Here is a 26,484-nt window from a genome sequence, read left to right as displayed (position 1 = left end):
CGATTATTATGAAAAGGTACTCATTAAGCATTTACTATGAGCCAAACACTGTTCTAAGCGCTGGGGTAAATACAAGGTTGTCCCGTGAGGGACTCACGGTCTTAATCCCCATTTTACAGAGAAAGTAACTGAGGCACAGAGATTTGAAGTGACTTGTCCAAAGTCACACAGCTGCCACGTGGCGGGGCCGGAATTAGAACCCACGACCTCTGACTCGCAAGCCCGGGCTCTTTCCATTAAACCACGCGGCTTCTCGATCCAACCTGTTCATCAGGTTGGACACGGTCCCCGTCCCACATGGGGCCGACACTTTTAACCCCCATTTTACAGATGAGGTAACTGAGGCCCAGAGCGGCAAAGCGACTCGTCCGAGGTCACGCAGCAGGCGTCTGGCAGAGCCGGGAACAGAACCCACGTCCTTTGACTCCCAAGTCGGTGCTGTATCCTCTAAACTGAATGATGATAGGAGGATGGACTGACCGTGTTTGCCAACATATAATACGATTTTCATTTTATTTTAAACATACTTTGCATGATATAAAAATATTGATCACAGTGAGCTTTAACAATTGTTATTGCTATAAACAGGAATGCTGCACAATATTTTTAGTGGAAATAAATTATATAGTCATTATCTTTAAAAAAAAAAAAAATCACAAAAGAGAAAATATTAGGCTGTTTGGTCGCCGGGTGGGAAATGGGTCCTTGGTGAGTCCTTTAATTCATTCAATCGTATTCATTGAGCGCTTACTGTGTGCAAAGCACCGTACTAAGCGCTTAGCGTGAATGAGCCCCGGTTGGCTTCTCTACTCTTTTTCTCAGAGTTCCAGAAACCGGGTGGTCCTCCCGTCATCCGGACCGGGTTTCTGGGTCACGGTTAATCCCGAAGGTGGGCAACAGTCTCGCGTTCGGGTTGGAGAATTGCACGGCCACTGGCCGGTGGGATTTCCTGGCCTAGTTAGCGTGCGGTCTTTTCCAGTATGAAGGTACGCAACGGCAGACTTCTTCACTGAAAGAGAATCCTGGGTCGCAGCGCCTCGTTCGAACCGAACACGACGGTCTGTAGCAACTGGAAAACACAAGCGGACAGAGCCCGGTGAAATCCGTCTGTCTCTCGATGGGATTTATAGAGGGTTTTCTGGACGTCGAGCACTGTACTAGGTGCTCGAGAGAGGCGGCGTGGCCCGATGGACGGAGCACGGGCCCGGAAGTCGGAAGGACTTGCTTGGATTCTAATTCCCAGCTCCGCCACTTGTCTGGTGTGGGACCTCGGGCAAGTCACTTCACTTCTCTGGGCCTCAGCTACCTCATCTGCAAACTGGGGATTGGGAACCCCAGGTGGGATAAGCAGCGTGGCTTAGTGGAAAGAACCAGGGCTTGGGAGTCAGAGGACATGGGTTCTAATCCCGGCTCTGCCTCTTGTCGGCGGTGTGACCTTGGGCAAGTCACGTCACTTCTCTGTGCCTCAGTTACCTCATCTGTAAAATGGGGATGAAGACTGTAAGCCCTATTTGGGACAACCTGATTACCCTGTATCTACCCTAGCGCTTAGAACAGTACTTGGCACAAAGTAAATGCTTAATGAATACCAACATTATTATCATTACTATTACTATTATTATTATTATGAGAACTACGTTCAGCCTCTTTAGCTGATCGGCTCAGATCCCGGCCCTTTTCCCACTCGGGGCCGACCACTAGCTCAAGCTATCCGCCCAGGCTGATTCTCCCCGTCGGCGGAGGGCCGACGGAGAGCAGCTGAACCCTCCGGCAGCCGCCCTCGAGGGTTCTAAGTAGACCAGCGTGAGGGTGAGGAGAGGAGGGAGGAAGAAATGAGAGGATAATAGCGGAAGAAATAATAATGAATAATAATAATAATTATGATATTTGTTAAGCACCAGGCACCGTACTAAGCGCTGGGGTGGGTACAAGTAAATCAAGATGGATCCAGTCCCTCTCCCAAATTGGGCTCACAGTCTTAATTCTCATTTTATAGACGAGGCAACTGAGGCCCAGAGGAGTGAAGTGACTCGGTCGAGGTCCGCAGCAGACAAGTGGCGGAGCCGGGATTAGCATCTTGGTCCTCTGACTCCCAGGCCCGGGCTCTTTCCGCTAGTCCAAGCTGCTTCTCCCCATCTCCCCGGCGCTCAGCATATAGGCGAGCGCTCCACCAGTCCCAGAATTTTGGCTTTTGGTTCAGATGCCAGTGCTTTTTGGTCGGTCTGTGGGGTTTGGATTTGCTCTAGTGGCTGGCTAGGGGCTCGGGGCTCGGGGCTTGTGGCTCATTCGTGCCTGCACCCCACCCTGGGGCTTCCGAGAGCAGGTAACGGTCTCAGAGAGAAGAGGAGGGCAAGGACGGTCGGGGAATCTGGAGGCCTGGAGTGGTCTGGTAGCCCCAGAGGAGGCTGTGACTTCTAGACCCCGAGCCCGTTGTTGGACAGGGATTGTCTCTATCTGTTGCCGAATTGTACTTTCCAAGCGCTTAGTACAGTGCTCTGCACACAGTAAGCGCTCAATAAGTACCATCGAATGAAAGGAGGCTGGGAGCCGGACAGTAGCCCCAGAGGAGGCCGGGAGCCGTCTGGTAGCCCCAGAGGAGCCCGGGAGCTATTTGGTGGTCCCAGCCGTCCGACAGTCCCAGCGGAGTCTGGGAGCCCCCCGGGTGTTCCGTGGGGCCTCACCTGCAGGTCTGCTGGTTAAATCTCTTTCCCCGGAGGAAACACTTGTTGGGCGATTCGGTGCACTCGCAGACGCACTTGTTGGGGTTCAGGGGCTGATGGCGCGGGCAGGCCCGCCTGCACACGCACTGGCACGTGTCACGGTCGTACTCCCGGTGGGCACCGCACGAGGCGGGGAGGACCCTGTTCTTGCAGACGCAGCGGCACGACGTCCTGTCCAGTTCCCTGTGAGGGCCGCAGCTCGAGGCTCTCGGGCCTCCGCGACACACACACTGACACGTGTCTTCGTCCAGCTCCTTGTGGGGCCCGCAGATGGCCTGGGAATCGTCTGACGCGTCTACGGAAACACCGGGGACAGAAAACGCTGACCGGAAGCTCTTCCGGGGCAGGGATCCTCTCTACTCACTCTATGGTGCTCGCCCAAGTGCTTAACCCAGTGCCCTGCACCCAGGAGAGGCCCAAGAAATACTATTAGATCGCAAACTCCTCGAAGACGGGGATTTTGTTTACTTCGTTCGTAGCTTGCCCAAGTACTCAGCACAGTGCTGTGCACACAGGAGATGGACAAGTACTGTAAGCTCCCTGAGGGCAGAGATCAGGTCTACTTACTCTATAGTGCTTGCCCAAGCCCTTAGCCCAGTGTTCTGCACTCGGGAGTTGTACTAGAAGTACTATTAGATTGCAAACTGCGACTGTACTAAGCGCCGGGGTAGATACGAGATGATTATGTTGAACCCAGTCCCTGTTCCACATAGTCAAGGAAGAAGGGCAGAGGATTTAATCCCCATTTCACCCCACAGTCAGGGAAGAAGGGCAGAGGATTGAATCCCCATTTCACCCCACAGTCAGGGAAGAAGGGCAGAGGATTGAATCCCCATTTTACCCCATAGTCAGGGAAGAAGGGCAGAGGATTGAATCCCCACTGTCCAGACGAGATAACCGAGGGCCAGAAACGTTACACAGGCCCACGGTGGTAATAATAATAATAATAATAATAATAATAATAATAATGTTGGTATCTGTTAAGCGCTTACTATGTGCAGAGCACTGTTCTAAGCGCTGGGGTAGATACAGGGGAATCAGGTTGTCCCACGTGAGGTTCACAGTTAATCCCCATTTTACAGATGAGGTAACTGAGGCGCAGAGAAGTGAAGTGACTCGCCCACAGTCAGCTGACAAGGGGCAGAGCCGGGATTCAGACCCGTGACCTCTGACTCCCAAGCCCGGGCCCTTTCCACTGAGCCACGCCGCTTTTGAGGACCGAGGTCACGTGACAGGCAACTGAGGGAGCCAGGATTAAAACCCAGGTCCTCTAACTCCAAGGCCCAGAGTTCACCGTCTTAAAGCCCCTGGGAAGTAGACATCGATCAATCGACGGTATTCATCGGGAGCTTACCGTCGTGCAGAGCGCTGTACCGAGCACTTGGGAAAGGACGGTATAACGGAGTCGGCAGACACGTTCTCTGTCCCCGACGAGTCTGCGGTCTTAGAGGGGGATTAGGAGACAAAGAAAAGACACCTCTCCTGCCCACATATAGATATCTGCCGAGCCCTTCGAACACACGACCGAAGGTGCAACTGAAGAAAGGCATTTTAAAGGGAATCTCTCTGCTCACCTTCATCCTCGGCGTTGGAAGAGAAACTGAGGTCGTGCTGAGTCAGGCACCTGCAGACCCTGTTGTCCCAGACGGAGTTCTGGGGACAGGTTTCGTTCGCCGAGTGACACCTGAGGGCAAAAGCACAATGGAGCCGGTCAGCCGGCCGAGCCCGGCGGGAAAGAATCCTCAGAGGAGGAACTGTGGCCAGTCGATCCATCGGTCGTGTCTATCGACTTATTTAATGGTGTCTGTTAAGCGCTCACTGGGTGCCGGGCACCGTGCTAAACGCTGGGGTGGATACGAGTTAATCAGGGTGGACACGGTCCCTGTCCCACGTGGGACTCACCGCCTTCATCCCCGTTTTACAGATGAGGGAACAGACGCGCTGAGAAGGGAAGTGACTTGCCCAAGGTCACACAGCAGACAAGTGACAGTCAGCTCATCCTCTAGATTGTAACCTCGTTGTGGGCAGGGATCTCTCCCAAGAGCTTAGTACAGTGCCTGGCACAGAGTAAGTGCTGAATAAATAATAATAATAATAATAATAATAATATGGGTATTTATTAAGCACTTATAATGTGCCAAGCACTGTTCTCAACGCTGAGAGGGATACAGAGTCATCAGGTTGTCCAGATGAGGAAACTGCGGCACAGAGAAGTTAAGTGACTTGCCCAAGGTCACACAGCTGACAAGCGGCGGAGGCGTGATCAGAACCCACAACCTCTGGCTCCCGAGCCCGGATTCTTTCCACTGAATCATGCTGAATAAATACAATAAATTGAATGATCGATTGATGTGTCGCAGCTGGGATTAGAAGCCAGGTCCTCTGATTTCCAGGCCCGTGCTCTATCCACCGGGAGACACCGCTGCTCATTTACTGAGCTCTTAGTGTGTGCAAAGCACTGTACTAAACACTTGGAAGAGTACAATTCAACAAGGGGCAGATTCCCTGCCCACGGCGACCTCACCGTCTAGAGGGATAGAAATACATTAATACATATAAATAAATAGATACATGAGTAAATAAACTTGAGATTTATACATATGTGTTTTGGGAATAGGAGGGAGGATGAATGAAGGGATTGTATTGTACCCCCCCAACCGCTTAGTACAGTTCCCTCTATAGTAATGATGGTATTTGTTAAGTGTTCACTGTGTGCTAAGCACTGTCACCAACACAACAGCGGAGCACCGTGCGTGGCTCAGTGGGAAGAGCACGGGCTTGGGAGACAGAGGCCATGGGTTTGAATCCCGACTCTACCACTTGTCAGCTGTGTGACTGTGGGCAAGTCACTTCACTTCTCTTGCCTCAGTTACCTCATCTGTAAAATGGGGATTGAGACTGTGAGCCTCATGTGGGACAACCTGATTACCCTGTATATCCCAGCGCTTAGAACAGTGCTCTGCACCTAGTAAGTGCTTAACAAATACCAACACCGTGGGTTAGCGGCAAGAGCACAGGCAGAAGGACTTGGGTTCTAATCTCAGGTCTGCCACTTGGCCGCTGTGTGACCTTGGGCAAGTCATTTCCCGTCCCTGGGCCTCAGCTACCTCACCTAGAAGACAGGGATTAAGATTGTGAGCCCATACAGGAGAGCGGCTGTGTCCGACCCGCTCAGCTTCCATCTACCCCAGCGCTTAGCACAGTGCCTGCAACAGAGTAAAGCCCTTAACGGATACCTTGAAAAAAACGAAAACTACTGATTCCCTGCTGGGTGAACTAGGGCCAGTTGCTTTGCTTCTCTGTGCCTCAGTTTCCTCATCAGCAAAATGGGGATTCAAGACCAGCGTTCTCCCTCCTACTTAAGCCTGTGAGCCCCATGCCAGGCCAGGGCATCTCAAATCTATTCCAGCATTTAGTACAGTGTTTGGCACATAGCAAGCACTTAACAAAAAACAGTATGGTTATTAATATTGTTGGGATTGGTATTATCATTATTATTACAATTATTATAATTATTATAATGAGAAGCAGCATGGCTTAGCGGACATTCCCTGCCCACAACGAGCTTAGAGTCTAGAGGGGGAGACAGACATTAATATAAGTGAATGAATTACAGATATATACATCCCTGCTCCACCCCACTTGTCTGCTGTGTGAGCTTGGGCGAATCAGTTCGCTTCTCTGTGCCTCAGTTATCTCAACTGTAAAATGGGGATGAAGACTGTGGGCCCCATGTAGGACACGGACAGTGTCCAACCTGATTTGCTTGTGTCTACGCCAGTGCTTAAAACAGTGCTTGGCACATGGTAAGTGCTTAAGAAGTACTATCATTATTATTATTATTATTGTAAGTGGTGTGGGGAATTTGCCCAAAAGGGTGCATGGCCTCACATAGAAAAACAAAACAAAAAATTATAATTGGGAGGCCAAATCTGAGGCTCAGAGAGATTCTGTCCAACTGAAGATGAGAACATTTGAATGAAATGCATTTTTATGATTCCTCACAACGGTTGACCAATAAATAAGCAGCAGATTCCTGGCGCCGAAATCGCTTGTCATTACATTAGTGAAAAAAAACAGAAGCGACTGCCAAGTACACCAAAAAAATGTTCTTGAAGGGGCTCGGAGGTCCAACTCTTGACCTGCATTGTCGGAACATTTATCGATCTGAAATATTTCTTCCTGAACTGCTGTTCTAAAATAAAATTCCAAGCGGCAATGTGGGGGTGAAAAACTATCCTCAGGTTTAATATGAAAGGTAAACCGGAGTTTTAAATAAAATCCGTGTTCTGGTTTGTGATGTAGACACAGGCTGGGTCACCAAGCAGGCTGAAAGCAGTGTAATGGTTAGAGCCTGTGCCTGGGAGTCAGGAGGACCTGGGTTCTAATTCCGGCTCCTCCATTTGTCTGCTGTGTGACCTTGGGTGAGTCACTTCATTTCTCTGGGCCTCAATGACCTCATCTGGAAAAGGAGGATTAAGATTGGGAGCCCCATGTGAGACAGGGACTGTGTCCAACCGATCTGCTTGTATAATAACGTTGGTATTTGTTAAGCGCTTACTATGTGCCGAGCACTGTTCTAAGCGCTGGGGTAGATAAAGGGGAATCAGGTCGTCCCACGTTAGGCTCACAGTTAATCCTCATTTTACAGATGAGGTAACTGAGGCCCAGAGAAGTGAAGTGACTCGCCCACAGTCACACAGCTGACAAGTGGCGGAGCCGGCATTCGAACCCATGACCTCTGACTCCCAAGCCCGGGCTCTTTCCACCGAGCCACGCTGTTTCTACCCCCAGTGCTTAGCACAGTAAGTGCTCAACAGATGCCACGGTGATTATTATTATTAATAGAAATCAGAATGCCGAAGCCCTAGGGTGGGACAGGGACTGTTTCTCACCTGATGATCTTGTATCTACCCCAGGACTTAGTACACTGCAGTGAAAGCATTGCAGTAAGCGCAAACAAATACCATAACAATCATTATTATAAGTGGTGGTGAATTTTATCAGTGAAACCCAATTTTTATCATTCGGGTCAAATCTCTTTGAGACGGAATTTTTTTTTTTGGATTTGGACTTCAGGGAAAGTTACTCCAATATTCTGTGCCATTTTCCCAGGGTGGCGAGATGGTCCTCTTTAAACCGTGAAGTTTAAAAGACCAATAATAATAATGATGATATTTAAGTGCTACTGTAGGCCTAGTATTATCTTAAGCGCTGGGGTAGATACAAGACGATCGTATCCCTGATAGGGCTCCTAGGTTGAGTAGGGGCTCACCGTCTAAGTTCTCTCATTTTGCAAATGAGAGAACTGAGGCTCAGAGAAATGAAGTGATGTGACCAGAATCACGCAGCAGGCAAGTGGAGGAAGCAGATTTAGAACCCAAGTCCTCTGACTCCCAGGTCCGCGCTCTATCCACTAGGTCACGGTGCTTCTCAGACAGGGAAGACCACGGGTAACCGTCTAGGTGATCAAAGGGTAGTATGGTTTTTCTCAAAACCTAGTGGAGAGAGCACCCGTCTGGGAGTCAGAGGACCTGGATTCTAATCCCACATCACCATCTTGCCCGACGTGTGACCTCGGGCAAGTCATTTCACTTCTCTGGGCCTTGGTTTTTTCATCTGCAACATGGCGATCAAAGACCTTCGCTCCCTTAGACTGTGATCCCCACACGGGACAGGGACTCTGCCCCGATGACCTCATTTACCCCAGAATTGAGCACAGAGCTTGGCCCAGATAAATAATTAGCTGTTATCAACATCTTTCTATATCCTTTTGCGCAGCAGATACGATGTTTGTTTCTACAGAGAAGGATTCTTTCTCCAAACTGACCTACAGTTAAGTTCCATGCTCATACTCTGAACTTGCTCTCTATTTTGATCAAATATTTGTTCTCTTCCAAAACAGCCGCTTCCCCTTTGAAAATATCTCCTGTCTCATCGTTTGGTAAGTTTAGACTCTGAGTCTTCAGGATGTTAGCTTTAAAAAAAAAAAAAAAAAAAAAGCTGTTGATTAGGTAATGTAATAATGTTGGTATTTGTCAAGCGCTTACTATGTGCCGAGCACTGTTCTAAGCGCTGGGGTAGACACAGGGGAATCAGGTTGTCCCACGTGGGGCTCCCGGTCTTCATCCCCAATTTACAGATGAGGGAACCGATTGTACACTCCAAGTACTCAGTACGGTGCTCGGCACACGGTAAGCGCTCAATAAATATGATCGAATGAATGAATGGGCGACTCTGGATTCTAAATAGAGGCAGAAAACCAGGATCTGGGGAGATTTTTCCCACTTTAACTGGCGTACCACCCCTTCTGGCTTGAGGACCATGAGAGTTGAGGGGAGGGAGAGGTTTGAGTTGGAATTCCCTAGCATTCTGGGATGGCAGTTCTTCTCTTCCCAGACTGTTACGGGTTTGACATAGAGAATGGACACCAGGACCTCTAGTCCTAGTATGGCGGTCCAAGCATTTAAGCATCTCGACCGTCAGTTCCTTGTGGGCAGATGGCCTGTTGCGGGTATGCATTAATAATGCTGGTATCTGTTAAGCGCTTACTATGTGCCGAGCACTGTTCTAAGCGCTGGGGGAGATACAGGGCGATCAGGTTGTTCCACGTGAGGCTTATGGTTAATATCCATTTTACAGATGAGGTAACTGAGGCCCAGTGAAGTGACTCACCCACAGTCACACAGCTGACAAGTGGCAGAGCTGGGATTCGAACCCATGACCTCTGACTCCCAAGCCTGGGCTCTTTCCACTGAGCCAAGCTGAATTGCTGTATTGAACTTTCCCAAGCACTTAGTACAGTGTTCTGCGCACAGCAAGCACTCAGTAAATACGACTGAATGAATTTCTAATCTACCTAGTCCGGAAACAGCGTGGCCTAGTGGAAAGAGCCTGGGCCTGGAGCTCGGAGGACCTGGGTTCTAAATCCCAGCCCTGTCACTTGTCTGCTGGGTGACCTTGGGAAAGTCAGTTAACTTCTCAGCGCCTCAGTTTCCTCATTTGCAAAGCAGGCATTCAATACATGTATTCCTCGTCTTTAGAATGTGAGCCTTATACCTTATACTTTAGTGGAAAGAGCCCGGGCTCGGGAATCCGAGGATGCGGGTTTTAATCCCGGCTCCGCCACCTGGCTTTGAGACCTTGGGCGAGCCACTTAGCTTCTCTGTGCCTCAGTTACCTCATCTGTTACATGAGGATTAAGACTGTGAGTCCCATGTGGGACAACCTGATTACCTTGTATCTACCCCAGGTCTTAGAATAGTGCTTAGCACATAGTAAGTCCTCAGCAAATACCATCGTCATCGACCCCCATCAACTCTAGTGCATGGCACATAATAACCTCTTTACCTGTTTATATACCTGTTTATTGTTAAATCATACTCTCCTAAGTGCTCAGTACAGTGATCTGCGCACAGTAAGTGCTCAATAAATACGAACAAGTGAAAGAATGTACTATTAATAGTGATGATAATAATATCAATATTAGTAATCGTGCTATTTGTTAAGTGCTTACTATATGCCAGGCACTGTATTAAGTGCTGGGGCGGGTACAAGCAAATTGGGTTCGACACAGTCCCTGTCCCACGTGGGGCTCACGGTCTCCTTCCTCATTTTAGGGATGAGGAAACTGAGGCCCGGAGAAGTGAAGTGATACGCCCAAGGTCACACAGCAGACAAGTGGCGGAGCCGGGATCAGAACCCATGACCTTCTGACTCTCAGGTCCGGGTTCTGTGCACTACGCCATTATTATCTTTGTCTTAGAATACTCTCCCAGGTGTTAGTACAGTGCTCTGCACACAGTAAAAAAATTATCGAGTGATGTGAAGGCAACGAAATCGGATGGAGGAAGTGGGGAGTGGGAGAGGGATGGGGTAGGGCTTCGGGCCAATTAATTGAACTTGTTTAGCTTAGAGAAGCCCAGTTTCCAGGACAGCCGTTTCTTAAATTTCCCCAGATCCCTAGGTCCGGTGCCGTACCATCTCAAACAGAGCAAATGGCCACTCCAACTCTAAGCGACCACTCTGAAGATGCGGAGTGCCCGATCATCCGGGGAGATGAGGACGAACTCGGTCATAAATCCACTGTTGCTCTGCAGAAGGAAATGTTCTCATGGGGATACGATTTCCCCGCAATAAACGCCAACATTTGTAATTCCCTCCAAGCAAACAAGTGGTTTATTTAGTGTTGCGGTAAACATGAGGAACATTTTTATAAAAGAATGGTAAGATTGTAAATAGAAACACAAAACACTAATTAGTCTTTGGCTTGGTCTAGATCATGAATTCTTCTTTCCACCACACACAGTGGACTCTTCGTCGGATCGGAGCAAGGAGGAATTCGTCTAATTCCTCACCGGATTTTGGGAATGCCTAGATTCCTCACGAGGCCCTAAGTGATCCTGTGCCTGATTCTGAGAGACTGGTACAAGTCAGAAAAGTTAGGATCCTGAGCTATTGCCACTACGAATGTGCTTGACTACTTATCCTTCGAGCCCATTCTGTGGGACTTGATATCTGGTATCCACACCTGTGCTTAGTACAGTACTTGGCGAAGAACAAGCGCTTAACAAATGCCCCTATCATTATCAGTCGTAGTATTACTATTATTTGGGCTAAAAGTGGGATAAGCAGACAGGATTAAGGGACCGTACCCCTCGGTGGAAAAGCTGAACTGATCGATGAAGTCGCTCCGTGCCTGCTGTGGGACCGTGAGTAGGTCACTTAGCATCTCTGTTCCTCGGTGTCCTCACCTATAAACTGGGGAGGAAATATCTGTTCTCCCTCCTACTTAGAATGTGAGCCCACGTGGGACGGGAACCCCGTAGTTGTTAGGTACGAATCTTTAAATTATACACCGTAAATTATGTCTTTATTCATACTAATGTCTATTTCCCCCTCTAAACGGCAAGCTCGCTATGGGCAGGCAACGTGACTGCTAATTCTGTTGTGTTGCCTTCTCCCAAGCACAGAGAAGCAGCGTGGCTCAGTGGAAAGAGCACGGGCTTTGGAGTCAGAGGCCATGGGTTCGAATCCCGGCTCTGCCACTTGTCAGCTGTGTGACTGTGGGCAAGTCACTTAGCTTCTCTGTGCCTCAGTTACCTCATCTGTAAAATGGGGATTAAGACCGTGAGCCCCACGTGGGACAACCTGATTCCCCTGTGTCTACCCCAGCGCTTAGAACAGTGCTCTGCACATAGTAAGCGCTTAACAAATACCAACATTATTAAGCACTTAGTACAGTGCTCTGCACGAAGTAAGCGCTCAATAAATATGATTCGTGAACGAATGAATAGTAAGTGCTCCTCAATAAACATGAGTGATTGAACCATGTTCCGCATGTCTGCACTGTGTCAATCCCAACACTTAGCACATTCATTCGATCCATCGTATTGATGAAACGTTTACTGTGTGCAGAGCACTGTAATAAGCACCTGGAAGAGTACAGAACAACAATAAAGAGTGGCATTCCCTGCTCACAGTGAGCTCAAGTCTAGTACTGTACGCACTTCTCAAAAACCTCCATTAGTTTCGGTGTTAAACTTCAGTTCTCTCCCTCCCACTACACTCATGCTCGCACCCTACGTTCCTGTCTGGTCTCATCCTCCCCTCTCCCCTCCCCGACCTCTTCTTCAGTCGGTCGGTCAGTCAATTCTATTTATTGAGCGCTCACTTTGTGCAGAGCGCTCTACTAAGCATACAGGAGAGTACGATACAATAAACGGGCACATTCCCTGCCCGCAACGACCTTCGTCCTTCCTCCCGCCTAGAATTTTTTTCCCACTTGGGCTACGACCGACCGTGGCCATTAACAGCCTTTCATTCATTCAATAATAGTTATTGAGCGCTTACTATGTGCACTTAGCACTGTACTAAGCGCTTGGAATGTACAAATCGGTAACAGATAGAGACAGTCCCTGCCCTCTGACGGGCTTACGGTCTAATCGGGGGAGACGGACAGACAAAAACAATAGCAATAAATAGGAATCAAGGCCTTCTGATCTCAGAGAGGATCTGCCAACCCCTCTCCCAGATCCTCTCCCCGGCCTGGAAATCCTCCCACTTCACATCCTTCAGTCTAACGGTCCCCACCTTCACAGCTCTTCTCAAATCAGATCCCCTCCGAGAGGCCTTCCTCAATTAAACCCTCTTTTCCCCGACTCCCTCTTCCTTCTGAGTCACCTATTCACTTGGATCCGTACCCCTGAAGCACTTGATAACCCCCCCAGCCCCAGCTCCCGACTGGTCTTATGCTGTAGAGTCATCTCTGACCCACAGTGACTCCAATGTACTGATTGAGTACAGTGCTCTGCGCACAGTAAGAGCTCAATAAATACGATCGAATGAATTATATCTCCAAGAGACCGTCCTCGAATAAACATCGTCGGTATCAATGACATTCATTTAGCCCTTACTATGTGCAGAGCACTGTACTAACAGCTTGGGAGAGTATCCCGGCTCTGCCACATGTGAGCTGTGTGACTGTGGGCAAGTCACTTCACTTCTCGGTGCCTCAGTTACCTCATCTGTCAAATGGGGATTAAGACTGTGAGCCTCACGTGGGACAACCTGATGACCCTGTATCTCCCCCAGCGCTTAGAACAGTGCTCTGCACATAGTAAGCGCTTAACAAATACCAACATTATTATTACAATACAAGAGAAGCAGAGATTAACAAATACCAACATTATTATTATTATTAAGAGAGTAGATAGACATGTTGGCTGCCCACAGAGAGCTTACAGTCTAGAGTTCATTTTTCCATTAGGTTCTTTGGCCATGAGAAGATGTAGCAGCATGAAATGAGCCTGCTGTGGGCAGGGATTGTCTCTCTTTATCGCTGAACTGTACTTTCCAAACGCTTAGCACAGTGCTCTGCACGCAGTAAGCGATCAATAGAAACGACTGAATGAACCAATGAATGATCCGTGTCTAGCAGTCTTCCCCGTTTGACCGTAAACTTCCTGAGGGAAAGGATGGTCTTGTCAGATGGCTTCGACCAAGCCTGGATCCCACGGTTGCCTTTGGAAGGAAAGACGGAGAAGATAGAGAAGCAGTGTGGCCTAGTGGGCCGCGGGGGTCGGGAGGATCTGGGTTCTAATCCCAGCTCCGCCACTCTGTCTGCTGTGTGACCTTGGGTAAGTCACTTCACTTCTCTGTGCCTCAGTTACCTCATCTGGAAAATGGGAATTAAGACCCTGAGCCCCGTGTGGGGCAGGGACTGTGTCCAAGCTGCCTCCAAGTCCAGCGCCTGGCACGTAGTAAGCGCTTAACAAATACCACAGTTATTATTATTATTATTATCCGAGTTCATACTCACTGTGTTTGTGTCGCTGGTAAGGAACGCCTAATAATGGAATGAACTTGTCTGTAAACATCCAGTTTAGACATGCATCGGCAGGAAGTATGATTGGCAAAACTGATTGTTACAGGCTTGGGGCCTTGAGAGAGTGGCACTGTGATTTCAAACAACTACGGAAAAAGGCGGGAAAGAGAAGAAAAAAACGGTTATCGATACTGTTTAGGTGGTTCGAGATCATCCGCAGAACAACAGCAGCTAGTTGCACGAGTCGTTTTGTTTGCGTTATCCATTGCCGTACCCATTCCACACGGCTTAGCGTTGTTTGTTATGACTGTAAAGACTCAAGACTAGTATACTTGTCATTAAAATAGCATTCTGAATTGTTAAATACACCACACACTTGTTACCGTATCCTGTTGTAGATCTGAGGAATGCGAAAGACGACGCTACAGCAAGCAGATGCAGAGAGCTAGACCCAATGAACGGTGCGGCGGAGGACAAAATAAGGATCCGATCCAATGATACGATTTCAAAGATCAAATTAATATTTAGAAGCGTCACAGTTGCCAAACGTTCAATTGTTTCCAGAAATACTTCTAAAGCGCCATTAAAACATCGGGTTTTGGTTACGTAACTACAAAGTTATGTGGATAACACTGAAACGCTGGCTTTTCTTCCAACCTTTTTTGCATATACTGAACATATTCTAGTACTGCAAGGTTTCCAATTCAATTTTCCACTTTGGATCGGTTTGACGCTAATCCGTAACAGAATCTCACAACCCTTGGGGATTCCATCTTGTTTAAAATAAAATAATCTCCTGCGTTAACTAGTCAGCACATTCTTATTTGGAGCAGAAAGTCGACTTCTTTGGCCCAGTGTGAAGCGCTGGGTAAAATTCTGGGGGCCTCCTGGTTAGGTTTCAGGGCTGGCTCCTGGCCATTTTAGTGAGAAAAGGCTTCGTTTTGGATTCCGTCCGGAGGATGTAGAATTCCGATTTCTCCATCTTGCCCCGTATTTTTTTTCCCAACAGGATGCAGAAACAACAATCAATCAATCATGAGAGTAGGTCCGGTTGAAATTCCCATACTTCTTTGGACTTCTTAAAGTGTACTGGTGATTTACATCCGGGAATGGGAGGTGAGGTGACTCAAATTAGATCGTCGTTGGAATCATGAAGAACACAGCTCATCCTCCAAGAATGCGCCTTGTCACTAATAATAATGTTGGTATTTGTTAAGCGCTTACTATGTGCAGAGCACTGTTCTAAGCGCTGGGGTGGATACAGGGTAATCAGGTTGTCCCACGTGAGGCTCACAGTTAATCCCCATTAGAGATGAGGTAAGTGAGGCGCAGAGAAGTTAACTGACTCGCCCACAGTCACACAGCTGCCAAGTGGCAGAGCCGAGATTCGAATCCATGACCTCTGACTCCAAAGCCTGGGCTCTTTCCACTGAGCCACGCTGCTTCTCTAATCACTATAATCATAATGACTGTGCTACTGGTTAAGCACTTACTATGTGCCAGGAACGATTAGACTGTAAACCCGTGATTAGACCGGAAGCCCGTCAAGGGGCAGGGATCGTCTCTCTCTGTTGCCTAATTGTACTTTCCAAGTGCTTAGTCCAGTGCTCTGCACATAGTAAGCGCTCAACATTCAATACTATTGAATGAATGAATGTACTAAGCACTAGGGTAGATACCAGGTAACTGAGTTGGTCATAGTCCCTGTTCTACACAGGGCTAACCGTCTTCATCCCCATTTTCCAGTTGAGATAACTGAGGCCCAGAGAGGAGAAGTGACTCGTTCAAGGTCACGCAACAGACTAGCGAAAGAGCAGGGATTAGAACCCAGGTCTTTCCCACCCCCAGGCCTGTGCTCTATCCACTAGGCCAAGCTGCTCAGAGGCAACAAGGAAACTGCTCCAGGTTTTCATCTGGAGAGAATGTGACAAGGAGTTGAAGAGGAGCAAGGCACGCAGGCATCCGTCAAGATGAAATAATAATAGTAATAATAATAATAATGGTGTTTGCTAAGTGTATACTATGTGCGAGGCACTGTACTAAGCACCCGGGTGAGTACAAGCAAATCAGGTTGGACACAGTCCCTGTCTCACACGGGACTCACAGTCTCAATCCCCATTCTCCAGATGAAGTAATTGAGGCCCAGAGAGGAGAAGTGCCTCGTTTAAGGTCACCCAGCAGACAAAGGGCAGAGTCGGGATTAGACCCCACGATCTTCTGACTCCGAGGCCCCGGTTCTATCCACTAGACCAGGCTGCTTCTCCTGTAAATATCTCCTCATATTTATTGAGGATCTATTGTGTGGAGAGAAGAGACCAGATTAAGACTGCGAACCTGTTGTTGGGCAGGGATATTCTCTATCTGTTGCCGAATTGTCCATTCCAAGTGCTTAGTTCAGTGCTCTGCACATAGTAAGCGCTCAATAAATACGATTGAATGAACGATTGAAGTTATCGGGAGAGAACGGATTTGTTAGACACTCTCCCGGCCCTCAAGGAGCTGACAGTCTAGTGGAGGAGTCCACAGCCTAATGGGAGGCATCTTACAATCTAGTGTCCTGGAGGAAGATAGAGCTGATGGCGAGGTGCACGTGCGAGGGGATGGGGCCCCTTGGGTGGCCAGTTCCTTATGAGATGCTGGGATGTCTTGATGAAGAGTAGAGACAGCCCCTGCCCTCCAGGAGCTTACATTTTCTAATCCATTGTCTGTTTTCCAGTCTAACTAGACAACATCAGCCCCGGGATGACCTCTCACTGACGTCGAAGGAGCAGCAGTGTGGTCTAGTGGCAAGGCACAGGACTGGAAGTCAGGAGACATCCTCCCAATCCCGGCTCCACCCCCCGCGTGACCTCGGGCACGTTCTTCACCTTCTCTGAGCCTCCCTTTCCTCATCTGTAAAATGGGGATTCAATACCTCGGGACAGTGACTGATTCAACTGGATAATGATGGTATTTGTTGAGGGATTTCTCTGCACCAGGCACTGGGGTGGGTACAAGCAAATCAAGTCAGACGCAGTCCCCGTCCCATGTGGGGCTCACAGTCTCAATCCCTATTTTACAGATGAGGGAACTGAGGCCCGGAGAAGTGAAGTGACTTCCACACGGTCACCCGGCAGACAAGTGGCGGAGCTGGGCTTAGAACCCATGACCTTCTGACTCCCAGACCCGTGCTCTGAACGCTACACCATGCTGCTTCCCCTTGTGTCTATCTCAGTGCTTAGCTGAGAGTAAGCACTTCAGAATACCACAGTTATTCTTACAGTGGGTTTGTCTCCAACTCCAAAAAGGCACTTTCTCCAGTCTTAGCCCAAGCTCTTTGCTGACACTCTTGCTGACCCCGTGGCAGGGTTAATAACATGACCCATCTGCCTTTGTAAGTTTGCAGCTCTGACTTTCCCCAAACTTTGTCCAGATGGCACCGATGCCTTTCAGGATAAAGTGTGGAAGCTGAGAAATATTGCTTTGACATTTGGGCTGGAAAAAAAAAAAAGCGGGAACAAACCTTTTCGATCTTCTGTGTGCCGATGGAATACTCATCTCTATAAAAGTTTGCCAAAAAAGACGAAAGCCCCCATTTTTCCAGTTGGACAGTAGGCCGAGAATCCGTTAAATATCGACAGCGAGCATGAGGTAAATACTAAAGACTCCACCAGATCTGGCCCTGAAGGAGCTATACCATTTCAAAGGGAGCTAAACGAAGACATCGTAGAGTCAGCATAAAGGTATACATTCCTTCAGTAATTACAAGAATGCATTAAGTTATGGTTCCGGGTCACGGGAGCAGAGTAGCTTATTGGAAAGAGCACGGGCCTGGGAGTCAGAGGACCTGGGTTCTAATCCCGGCTTCGCCACGGGTCTGCTGGGTGTCCTCGTGGAAGTCACTTCACTTCTCCGGGCCTCAATTCCCCCATCTGTAATATGGGAATTCAATACCACTTCTCCCTCCCAATTGGACTTGCTAAATAGGGATTGAATCTTTCTCCCTCTGATTTACACTATGAGCCCCTGTGGGACAGAGATGGTGTCCAAATTGAATATCTTGTATGGACCCCACCACTCAGTACAGTGCCGGGCACCTAATCAGCTCTTAACGAGCACCATAACGAAAGTCATAAAATATAATGTTAATCAGTTGACGAGTGACTACATCGATGATCGATCAACCAGCTGGTTGTCTGGAAAGGCAGTCAGTCGATTTTCCAGTTCTCTCAGAGGTGATGAACGAAGTAGCTCGAAGGGAACTAAAGACCTGGGTCCTGTTACTGTGTGCAGAGCACTTTACTAAGCACTTGGGAAAGTGCAATAGAGTTTGTAGAGCCCTAAAGAGATTACAGTCTAGCGAGGGATTTACCCTGCCACTTAAGTATGCCGCAAATAATTGGACTCTCTATCCTTCTGATCAAACCCTAGCTACCAAGAGGAATTGGCATCTTGCTTAACAGGTAACTTGCTCACCCTTCGAAGTTTCACCCACCAGAGCCTTATTTTGAAACAAAGTATAATGCAAAATGGAATCAAAGTCATTCGTTGTCCGGTTTAACCCTCCCCCCAAAATCTCTTAAAGAGAAGGTATCCTGATTAATTTTAGTACTCTCATGTGCAGTCACTAAATTAGTATCCCTTTGATTTCTCCCTCCTCTCCTCCCACTCCCTTCTGCACCGCTCTTACTTGCTCCTTTATTCATCCTCCCCTCCCATCCCTTCAGCACACATATATATATACACATATATATACACACACATGTATATATACAAACACACATATATATATATATATCTGTATAGATCTGTAATTTATTTATTTACCTATTTATTTATATTAACATCTGTCTCCCCCATTAGACTGTGAGCTCAGTGTGGGCAGGGAATGTGTCTGTTATATTGTACTCTCCTAAGCGCTCAGTACAGTGGCTCAGTGGAAAGAACCTGGGCTTTGGAGTCAGAAGTCATGGGTTCGACTCCCGGCTCTGCCACCTGTCAGCTGTGTGACTGTGGGCAAGTCACTTAACTTCTCTTTGCCTCAGTTACCTCATCTGTATAATGGGGATTAACTATGAGCCTCACGTGAGACAACCTGATGACACCCTGTATCTCCCCCAGCGCTTAGAACAGTGCTCTGCACATAGTAAGCGCTTAACAAATACCCACATCATTATTACAGTGATTTGCACACAGTAAGTGCTCAATTTATCCGAATGAATGAATGAATGAATGAATGAATGAATCCTGGGATCCAGTGGTTATTTGATTTATGATTGAGTATTATTTCCATTCCTTGCTTTCCTATTGAAATTATTTTCCCCTCTGGGCCTGAGTTTTCAATGGATCTTGCATGGATTTCACATCTGTTGCCACCGTGAAGCCAGGTGTGACATCACACAGACATCCACTTGTATTCCTTTGAAAAATCAAAATTGCAATAACGGCAGGACCTATTACTAGGGTTTTGGCTACTGTCTTCCCAGTCAGCCTCACTGGCAGCCTTGTGATTTTGAAATTTCTGGGTCTGAGCAGAAGTTTGAAAGGGGAAAAAAAACAAACTGGTTTTGAGGGGGTTGCTGAATAGCAGCCCTTGTATTCTCTACCTTAAGAATGGGCGCTTGAAAACTGAGGAATAAATCCCGTATATTTATTGAGCACTTACTGTGTGCAGAGCACTGAACTAAATGCTTAGAGAAGCAGCGTGGCTCAGTGGAAAGAGCATGGGCTTGGGAGCCAGAGGTCATGGGTTCGAATCCCAGCTCTGCCACTTAGCTGTGTGGCTGTGGGCAAGTCACTTAACTTCTCTGTGCCTCAGTTACCTCATCTGTAAAATGGGGATGAAGATTGTGAGCCGCATGTGGGGCAACCTGATTACCTTGTATACCCCAGCACTTAGAACAGTGCTCTGCACAGAGTAAGCGCTTAACAAATACCAACGTATTATTATTATTAACTAAGTGCTTGGGTGAGTACAATACAGCAGAATTGGTAGATTAGATTCCTGCCCACAAGAAGAAGGTCTAGTAAGTGCCTGGCTTGCTAATAACAGCATGGCTCAGTGGAAGGAGCATGGGCTTAGGAGTCAGAGGTCATGGGTTCTAATCCCGACTCCGCCACTTGTCAGCTGTGTGACCTTGGGCAAATCGCTTCACTTCTCGGTGCCTCAGTTACCTCATCTGTAAAATGGGGATGAAGACTGTGAGCCCCACGTGGGACAACCTGATCACCTTGTATCTACCCCAGCGCTTAGAACAGTGCTCGGCACATAGTAAGCACTTAACAGATACCAACATTATTATAAAGTGGTATCTGAAGCCAGAGGAGCTGAGCCTTATGATAAAAATAATAATTGTGCTATTTGTTAAGCTTTTACTACGTGCTACACTAAGTGCTGGGTTAGATACAAGCAAATCGGGTTGGACACAGTCCCAGTCCCATGTAGGGCTCACAGTTTCAATCTCCATTTTACAGATGAGATAACTGAGGCCCAGAGAAACGAAGTGACTTGCCCAAGAGCACACAGCAGACAAGTAGCAGAGTCAGGATTAGAATCTGTGACCTTCTGACTTCCCGGCACATGCTCTATCCACTACACCAAGTTCCTGAACATGTGGGACAGGGACAGAATGATCTGATGATCCGTTCCACCCCAGTGCTTAGCACATTTTGAGGTGCTAAATAAACTCAATAAACTCCACAATTATTATTATTGTTATTAGAGTCAGGAATAAGGGCCCCTGAAGATCAACTTCCTTATTCCAAAAAAAAAAAAAAAAAAAATCTGACATTTTAATTAAAAAAGGAAAATAATCCAATAAGGAAAGTATCTTGTTAGGGTTCAACAGTGATTGCGGGCGTTGGAAGTGACATAAAAAGTTTTCAGCCATTTGAGTTCTGGTTTGTGAAAAAAATGAGTATCTAGAACCAAGGTCTCCTGATTCCCAGGCCTGGGCTCTTTCCACAAGGCCACAATGCCACCCAACTTCATGATGATTCCCAATTTTCTATTTTAGAGCATCAATGAGTGGGATTTATTGAGCAGCTACTGAGCACTAGGCATTGTCCTAGATGTTTAGAAAGGGTCAACACAAGTAGGTTGGCACATGTTCCCTGTCCGGGAGGCAATTGCAATCGAATATAATTCGATGAGAGAGAAGATTGCACACATGGTAAGTGCTCAGTAAATGCCATTTTGTATGGTATTTGTTAAGCCTTTACTATGTGCCAGACACTGTTCTAAGCACTGGGGTAAATATAAGATAATCAGATCAGACACGGTCCATGTCCCAAATGGGGCTCAGAGTCTTCATCCCCATTTTACAGATGAGGTAACTGGGGCCCAGAGACGTGAAGCAGACAGAGTGGTGGAATTGGGATTAGAACTCAGGTCCTTTCTGACTGCCAGGCCCGTGCTCTATCCACTAGGCCGTGCTGCTATTGAGGGACTGACTGTGGTCTGGATCCTGGTACCCGCTTCTAACCCGCCAGCCCGATCGCAGCCCAGGTTCTTTAAGGGCATTGGATGACACTGAAACTTTTTCTAGACGAATGCCTCTAAAATCAAAAACAAAAGAGAATAGAAAAATACCTCCCGCTTTCAAAAACCCTCTTTCTGGGGCTGTTGGTTTTTTTCCGTTAGCCATCCAAAAGATATTTAAAAACTCTTTATCTAGGTCATTTTTCAAACTCTTCAGATAAAACCGGTTAAAAATAGCGGAACGGTCCTTTGAAGCAAGGTATTATCAATCCGCTGCCTCTGGAATGCAAAATGCCACGGTCTCGCTTTGAAATGATTAGCAGACTTCCCGGTCTGCCGAGATAAGTTACCGCATTTCATTGGCAAGGAGAATGCACCGCTTCTCGAGCGGTTTGGATTCAAAAATTTCGTTTTACTCGTTTCTAGGACACATGGTTATTTCGGTGAATATGATTTCGAGTGTTACCTTGCCAGCTTAGACCAAACAATCCTCAGCTCGCCTACCCCAGGAGAGTTTCTCCATCATAAAGAGGATTAGAACCTGCACTCTGTTTTAGTTAGCCGTCTTTTTCTAAATCTTTTTTCCAACGCATTTTTGGAAACATCTGCATTTAAGAGAAGTGACTCCCTATTGTCCAAGCTAAAAAACAGTGTTGTAAAGCTGGGCTAGAAAAAAAAAAATGATGAGGCTCCATAAAAGGCTTATCTGAAAGAGGGAGAATCAGTGAGAGTTCTACAAGAGCGGATTTAAGCAATATTAGATGCTCTTGAGGGTCGGGACCTTGTCTACTTAGACTCTAACGTACTCTCCGAAGAGTTTGATATTATTGATGACGACAACTGTGGTATACACGCTAAGTTCTATGCAAGCACAGATCTGACAAAGTCCTTGTCCGACATGGGGTTGGCAGCCTAGGGAATGGGAGAATAGTTGTTTAATCTCCATTTTAGAGCAGTAGATCATCTTGTCCCCTCCTACCTTACCTCCCTGATTTCCTACTACCCCCCAGACCATTGGCTTCCCTCCTCCAATGCCAACCTGTTCACTGTACCTCCCTCTCATCTGACTTGCCCCCAGTCTGTCTCCCACGTCCTGCCTCTGGGCTGGAACGCCTTCCCTCTTCACATCCGACTGGACGATCCCTGTCCCCACCTTCATCGACTTATTAAAAGCGCATCACCTCCAAGAAGCCTTCTCTGACTAAACCCCTATTTCTTCCTTCCCACTTCCTTCTGTGTTGCCTTCGCACTTGAATTTGTTCCCTTTATTCCCCCCTCCTTCAGTCCCTTGACACTTAGGCACATATCCCGGCTAATCCCAGCACTGCCATATCTCTGCTCTGTTATTTTGGGCAAGTCACTTCACTTCTCTGTGCCTCCGTTACTTCCTCTGTAAAATGACTGAGTGAGCTTCATATAGGACAGGGACTGTACCATCTACCCCAGCGCTTAGAACAGTGCTTGACACACAGTAAGTACTTAACAAGTACCATCATTATTATATCTGTAATTTAATTACTTATACTAATGTCTGTCCCCCCTCTAGCCTGTAAGCTCATTGTAGGTAGGGAACGTATCTACCGAGTCAAGTATATTCTACTTCCCAGTCAGTGCTCAATAAGTACCAGTGATTGATTTTACAGATGAGTAAGCCGAAGCACAGAAAATAGAGCGAATTGCCTAAAGTTACACAGCAGGTAAGTGGGGCAGCTGGGATTAGAACCCACATCTCCCGAGTCTCAGTCCTGTCCTCTCTTCACTATCCACAGTGGGTAGTACGGTGCTCGGCAAAGCGTAGACACTTAGTAAATTCCATTGCTGAATTTAATGTTAATCGTGAGTAGATGGCATATATGTCTTTCCTTTTTTTTTATGGTACTTGTTGAGCACTTACTATGTGCCAGGCATTTACTAAGCACTAGGGAAGATACAAGGTGAGATACAGTCCCTGTCCCACACAGGGCTCACATTCTTAATCCCCATGTTACAGATGAGGTAACTGAGGCCCAAAGAAGTGAGGCGACTTGCCCAAAGTTACACAGCAGACAAGTGGCGGAGCTGGGATTAGAATCCAGGTCCATCTGACTCCCAGGCCTGATCTATCTGCTAGTCAATGTTTCTTCTCCCCTGATAACCTGCCAAGGAGTGGATTGGCTCCTAGCTGCTGCGGGGAGAGCAACATGGCCTAATGGATAGAGGGAGTAAGTCAGAGAGATGCAGAGGGGAGTGGGAGAAGAGGAAAGGAGGGTTTAGTCAGGGAATAATAATAATAATAATAATAATGTTGGTATTTGTTAAGCGCTTACTATGTGCCGAGCACCGTTCTAAGCACTGGGGTAGATACAGGGTAATCAGGTTGTGCCACGTGAGGCTCACAGTCAATCCCCATTTTCCAGATAAGGTAACTGAGGCAGAGAGATGTTAAGTGACTTGCCCACAGTCACACAGCTGACAGGTGGCAGAGCCGGAATTCGAACTCATGACCTCGGACTCCCAAGCCCGGGCTCTTTCCACTGAGCCACGCTCTGGTTCACTAGCCCTGGTACAAAGGGCATCTGAGCAACTCTGACGTCAACCCATCCCCCAGCCTGAGAAATGACAGCGGGATCTTTCAAGTCCCCATTCAATCACCAGGGGTATTTGCTGAGCACTTTCTATGTGCAGAGCACTATAATCAATCATTCATTCAGTCAGTCAGTCAATCAATCATATTTACTGAGGGCTTACTGTGTGCAGAGAACGGTACTAAGCACTGGGGAACGCACTACATACAGTAAACAGACACATTCCCCGCCCACAACGACCTTACAATCTCTAAGTGCTGAGGGGCTGGAGGGGGGGAATGAATAAAAGGAGCAAGTCAGGGCGATGCAGAAGGGAGTGGGAGAAGAGGAAAGAGGGGGCTTAGTCAGGGAAGGCCTCTTGGAGGAGATGGGCCTTCCATAAGGCTTTGAAGTAAGGGAGAGCCATTGGCTGTTGAATATGAAGTGGGGCGGGGGGGTGTTCCAAGTCAGAGGCGGGAGGTGGGTGAGAAGTCGGAGGTGAAATCGACAAAACAGAGGTACAGGGAGAAGAATGCCAACATTTAGAGGAGTGAAGTGTGCCCGGTGGGTTGGAGTAGGAGAGAGGTGAGGTGAGGTAGGAGGGCTTTAAAGCCGATAGTAAGAAGTTTCTATTTCAGTGCTTGGGAGAGCACAGCAGAGTTGCTAGTCATATTCGCTGGCCTCAAGGAGCTCGTGGCTGCCTCTATCCTCTGCTCACACCCCTGTCCTTTTCTCCCCCTCTCTGCCTGGTGCCTGGCCCGTAGAGGACCTTCCCCAAGGGGAAAATCATCTCAAACTCGATCCCCACACCCAGGTCCTGTCGGTCCCATCTCTTCTTGGGAAGCAGCGTGGCCTAGCAGTGACCAGTGGCCTGGGAGTCAGGAGTCCTGAGTTCTAATCAGGACTGTGGGACATTTTTTCTCCATTACCTCATCAGTACAGTGGGGAGTAAATACTTGTTCTCCCTCTCCCTTAGGGTGTGAGTCCCATGTGAGAAAATGAATGTGTCCGACCTGATTATCTTGAATCTACCCCCGTATCTAGTATGGTGATTGGCATTTGGTAAATGCTCAACCAAGTTCCTATTCTCCTCTGCTCCTCCTCCTCTCCCCATCACCCCGACTTGCTCCCTTTGCTCTACCCTCCCACCCCACAGCACTTGTGTATGTATGTATATATTTATAATTATAATTCTACTTATTTTTATTAATGATGTGTATACATCTATGATTCTATTCATTTATATTGATGCCATTGATGCCTGTTTACTTGTTTTGATGTCTGCCTTCCCGCTTCTAGACCTGTGAGCCCACTGTGGGCAGGGAAGCAGCGTGGCTAGAGAAGCTTAGTGTGGCTTAGTGGAAAGAGCCCCAGCTTGGGAGTCAGAGAACGTGGGTTCTATTCCCGCCTCTGCTGTGTGACCTTGGGCAAGTCACTTAACTTCTCTGTGCCTCAGTTTCCTCATCTGTAAAATGGGGATTAAGACTGTGAGCGCCACATGGGACAATCTGATTTCCCTGTATCTACCCCAGTGCTTAGAAGAGCGCTTGGCACACGGTAAACGCTTAACATATACCACAGTTACTATTATTATTATCATTATGATCTCTATGTGTTGCTGAACTGTATTTCCCAAGCACTTAGTACAGTGCTCTGCACACAGTAAGTGCTCAATAAATACAATCGAGTGAACAAATTCCACAATTGTTGTTAACTGGAAACTATTAACATTTGTGCTAAGCGCTGACCAGAATCTGGGAGCAAATCCCCTTAGTGCCAGCCCTTTTCCCGAATCAGATTTGGGGATTTAAACTTGGATTTCAATCTAAAATTGGGTTTGCCCCATGCCACCTTAACCCCAGGATGACCGAACAGAGTTCCCTTCCCTTTCCCAGTGACGACCTGCTGGTCAGACTGACCCGTCAGACTAAAGCAGAGTTGTAGAAGTATGTGGATCCTGGGAGGTTCCGAAAGGCAGCATGGCCTAGTGGACGGAGCTGGGTTCTAATCCCGGCTCTGCCACTTTTCATTCATTCAATAGTGTTTATTGAGCGCTTACTATGTGCAGAGCACTGTACTAAGCGCTTGGGATGAGCGCTTGGGATGCCACTTGCCCACTGTTTGATCTTGGGCGAGTCACTTAATTCCTCTGGACCTCAGTGAGCTCATCTGTCAAACAGTGATGAAGATTGTGAGCCCCATGTGGGACAGAGATTGGGTCCAACCTGATTATCTTTTATCTACCTCCGAGCTCAGAACAGTAAGTGCTTAACCAATACCATTAAAACAAGACAAGTAACCCAGGTCATTCAGGCACAAACCGAGTAGCCAATTTTGTTCATTTATGATGGGTTTTAATCCTCACTCATTGTATTTGAGTGTAGCATTTGAGTGTTTACTGTGTGCAGATCCTTGTACTAAACCCCTCGGGAATGT

The 26,484-nt window shown here is 47.5% G+C and overlaps 1 protein-coding gene across 1 annotated transcript in view; it reads right to left on the bottom strand.

Moving 5' to 3' along the window:
* Positions 1–481: 481 nt before the first annotated feature.
* VEGFC (vascular endothelial growth factor C) overlaps positions 482–26,484 on the bottom strand; it is a gene marked incomplete at its 5' end in the record, with an annotated part of 35,718 nt that continues 9,715 nt past the window's right edge. Inside the window, 4 exons of the mRNA XM_029077054.2 lie at positions 482–1,069; positions 2,682–3,015; positions 4,295–4,404; positions 14,041–14,192. Coding sequence (XP_028932887.2) covers positions 955–1,069; positions 2,682–3,015; positions 4,295–4,404; positions 14,041–14,192 — 711 coding nt within the window. The remainder of the gene's footprint in view (positions 1,070–2,681; positions 3,016–4,294; positions 4,405–14,040; positions 14,193–26,484) is intronic.

Source organism: Ornithorhynchus anatinus, chromosome 12 (assembly GCF_004115215.2).
Source record: "Ornithorhynchus anatinus isolate Pmale09 chromosome 12, mOrnAna1.pri.v4, whole genome shotgun sequence".
Classification (NCBI taxonomy): Eukaryota; Metazoa; Chordata; class Mammalia; order Monotremata; family Ornithorhynchidae; genus Ornithorhynchus; species Ornithorhynchus anatinus.
This window is presented reverse-complemented; position numbering and strand designations above follow the sequence as displayed.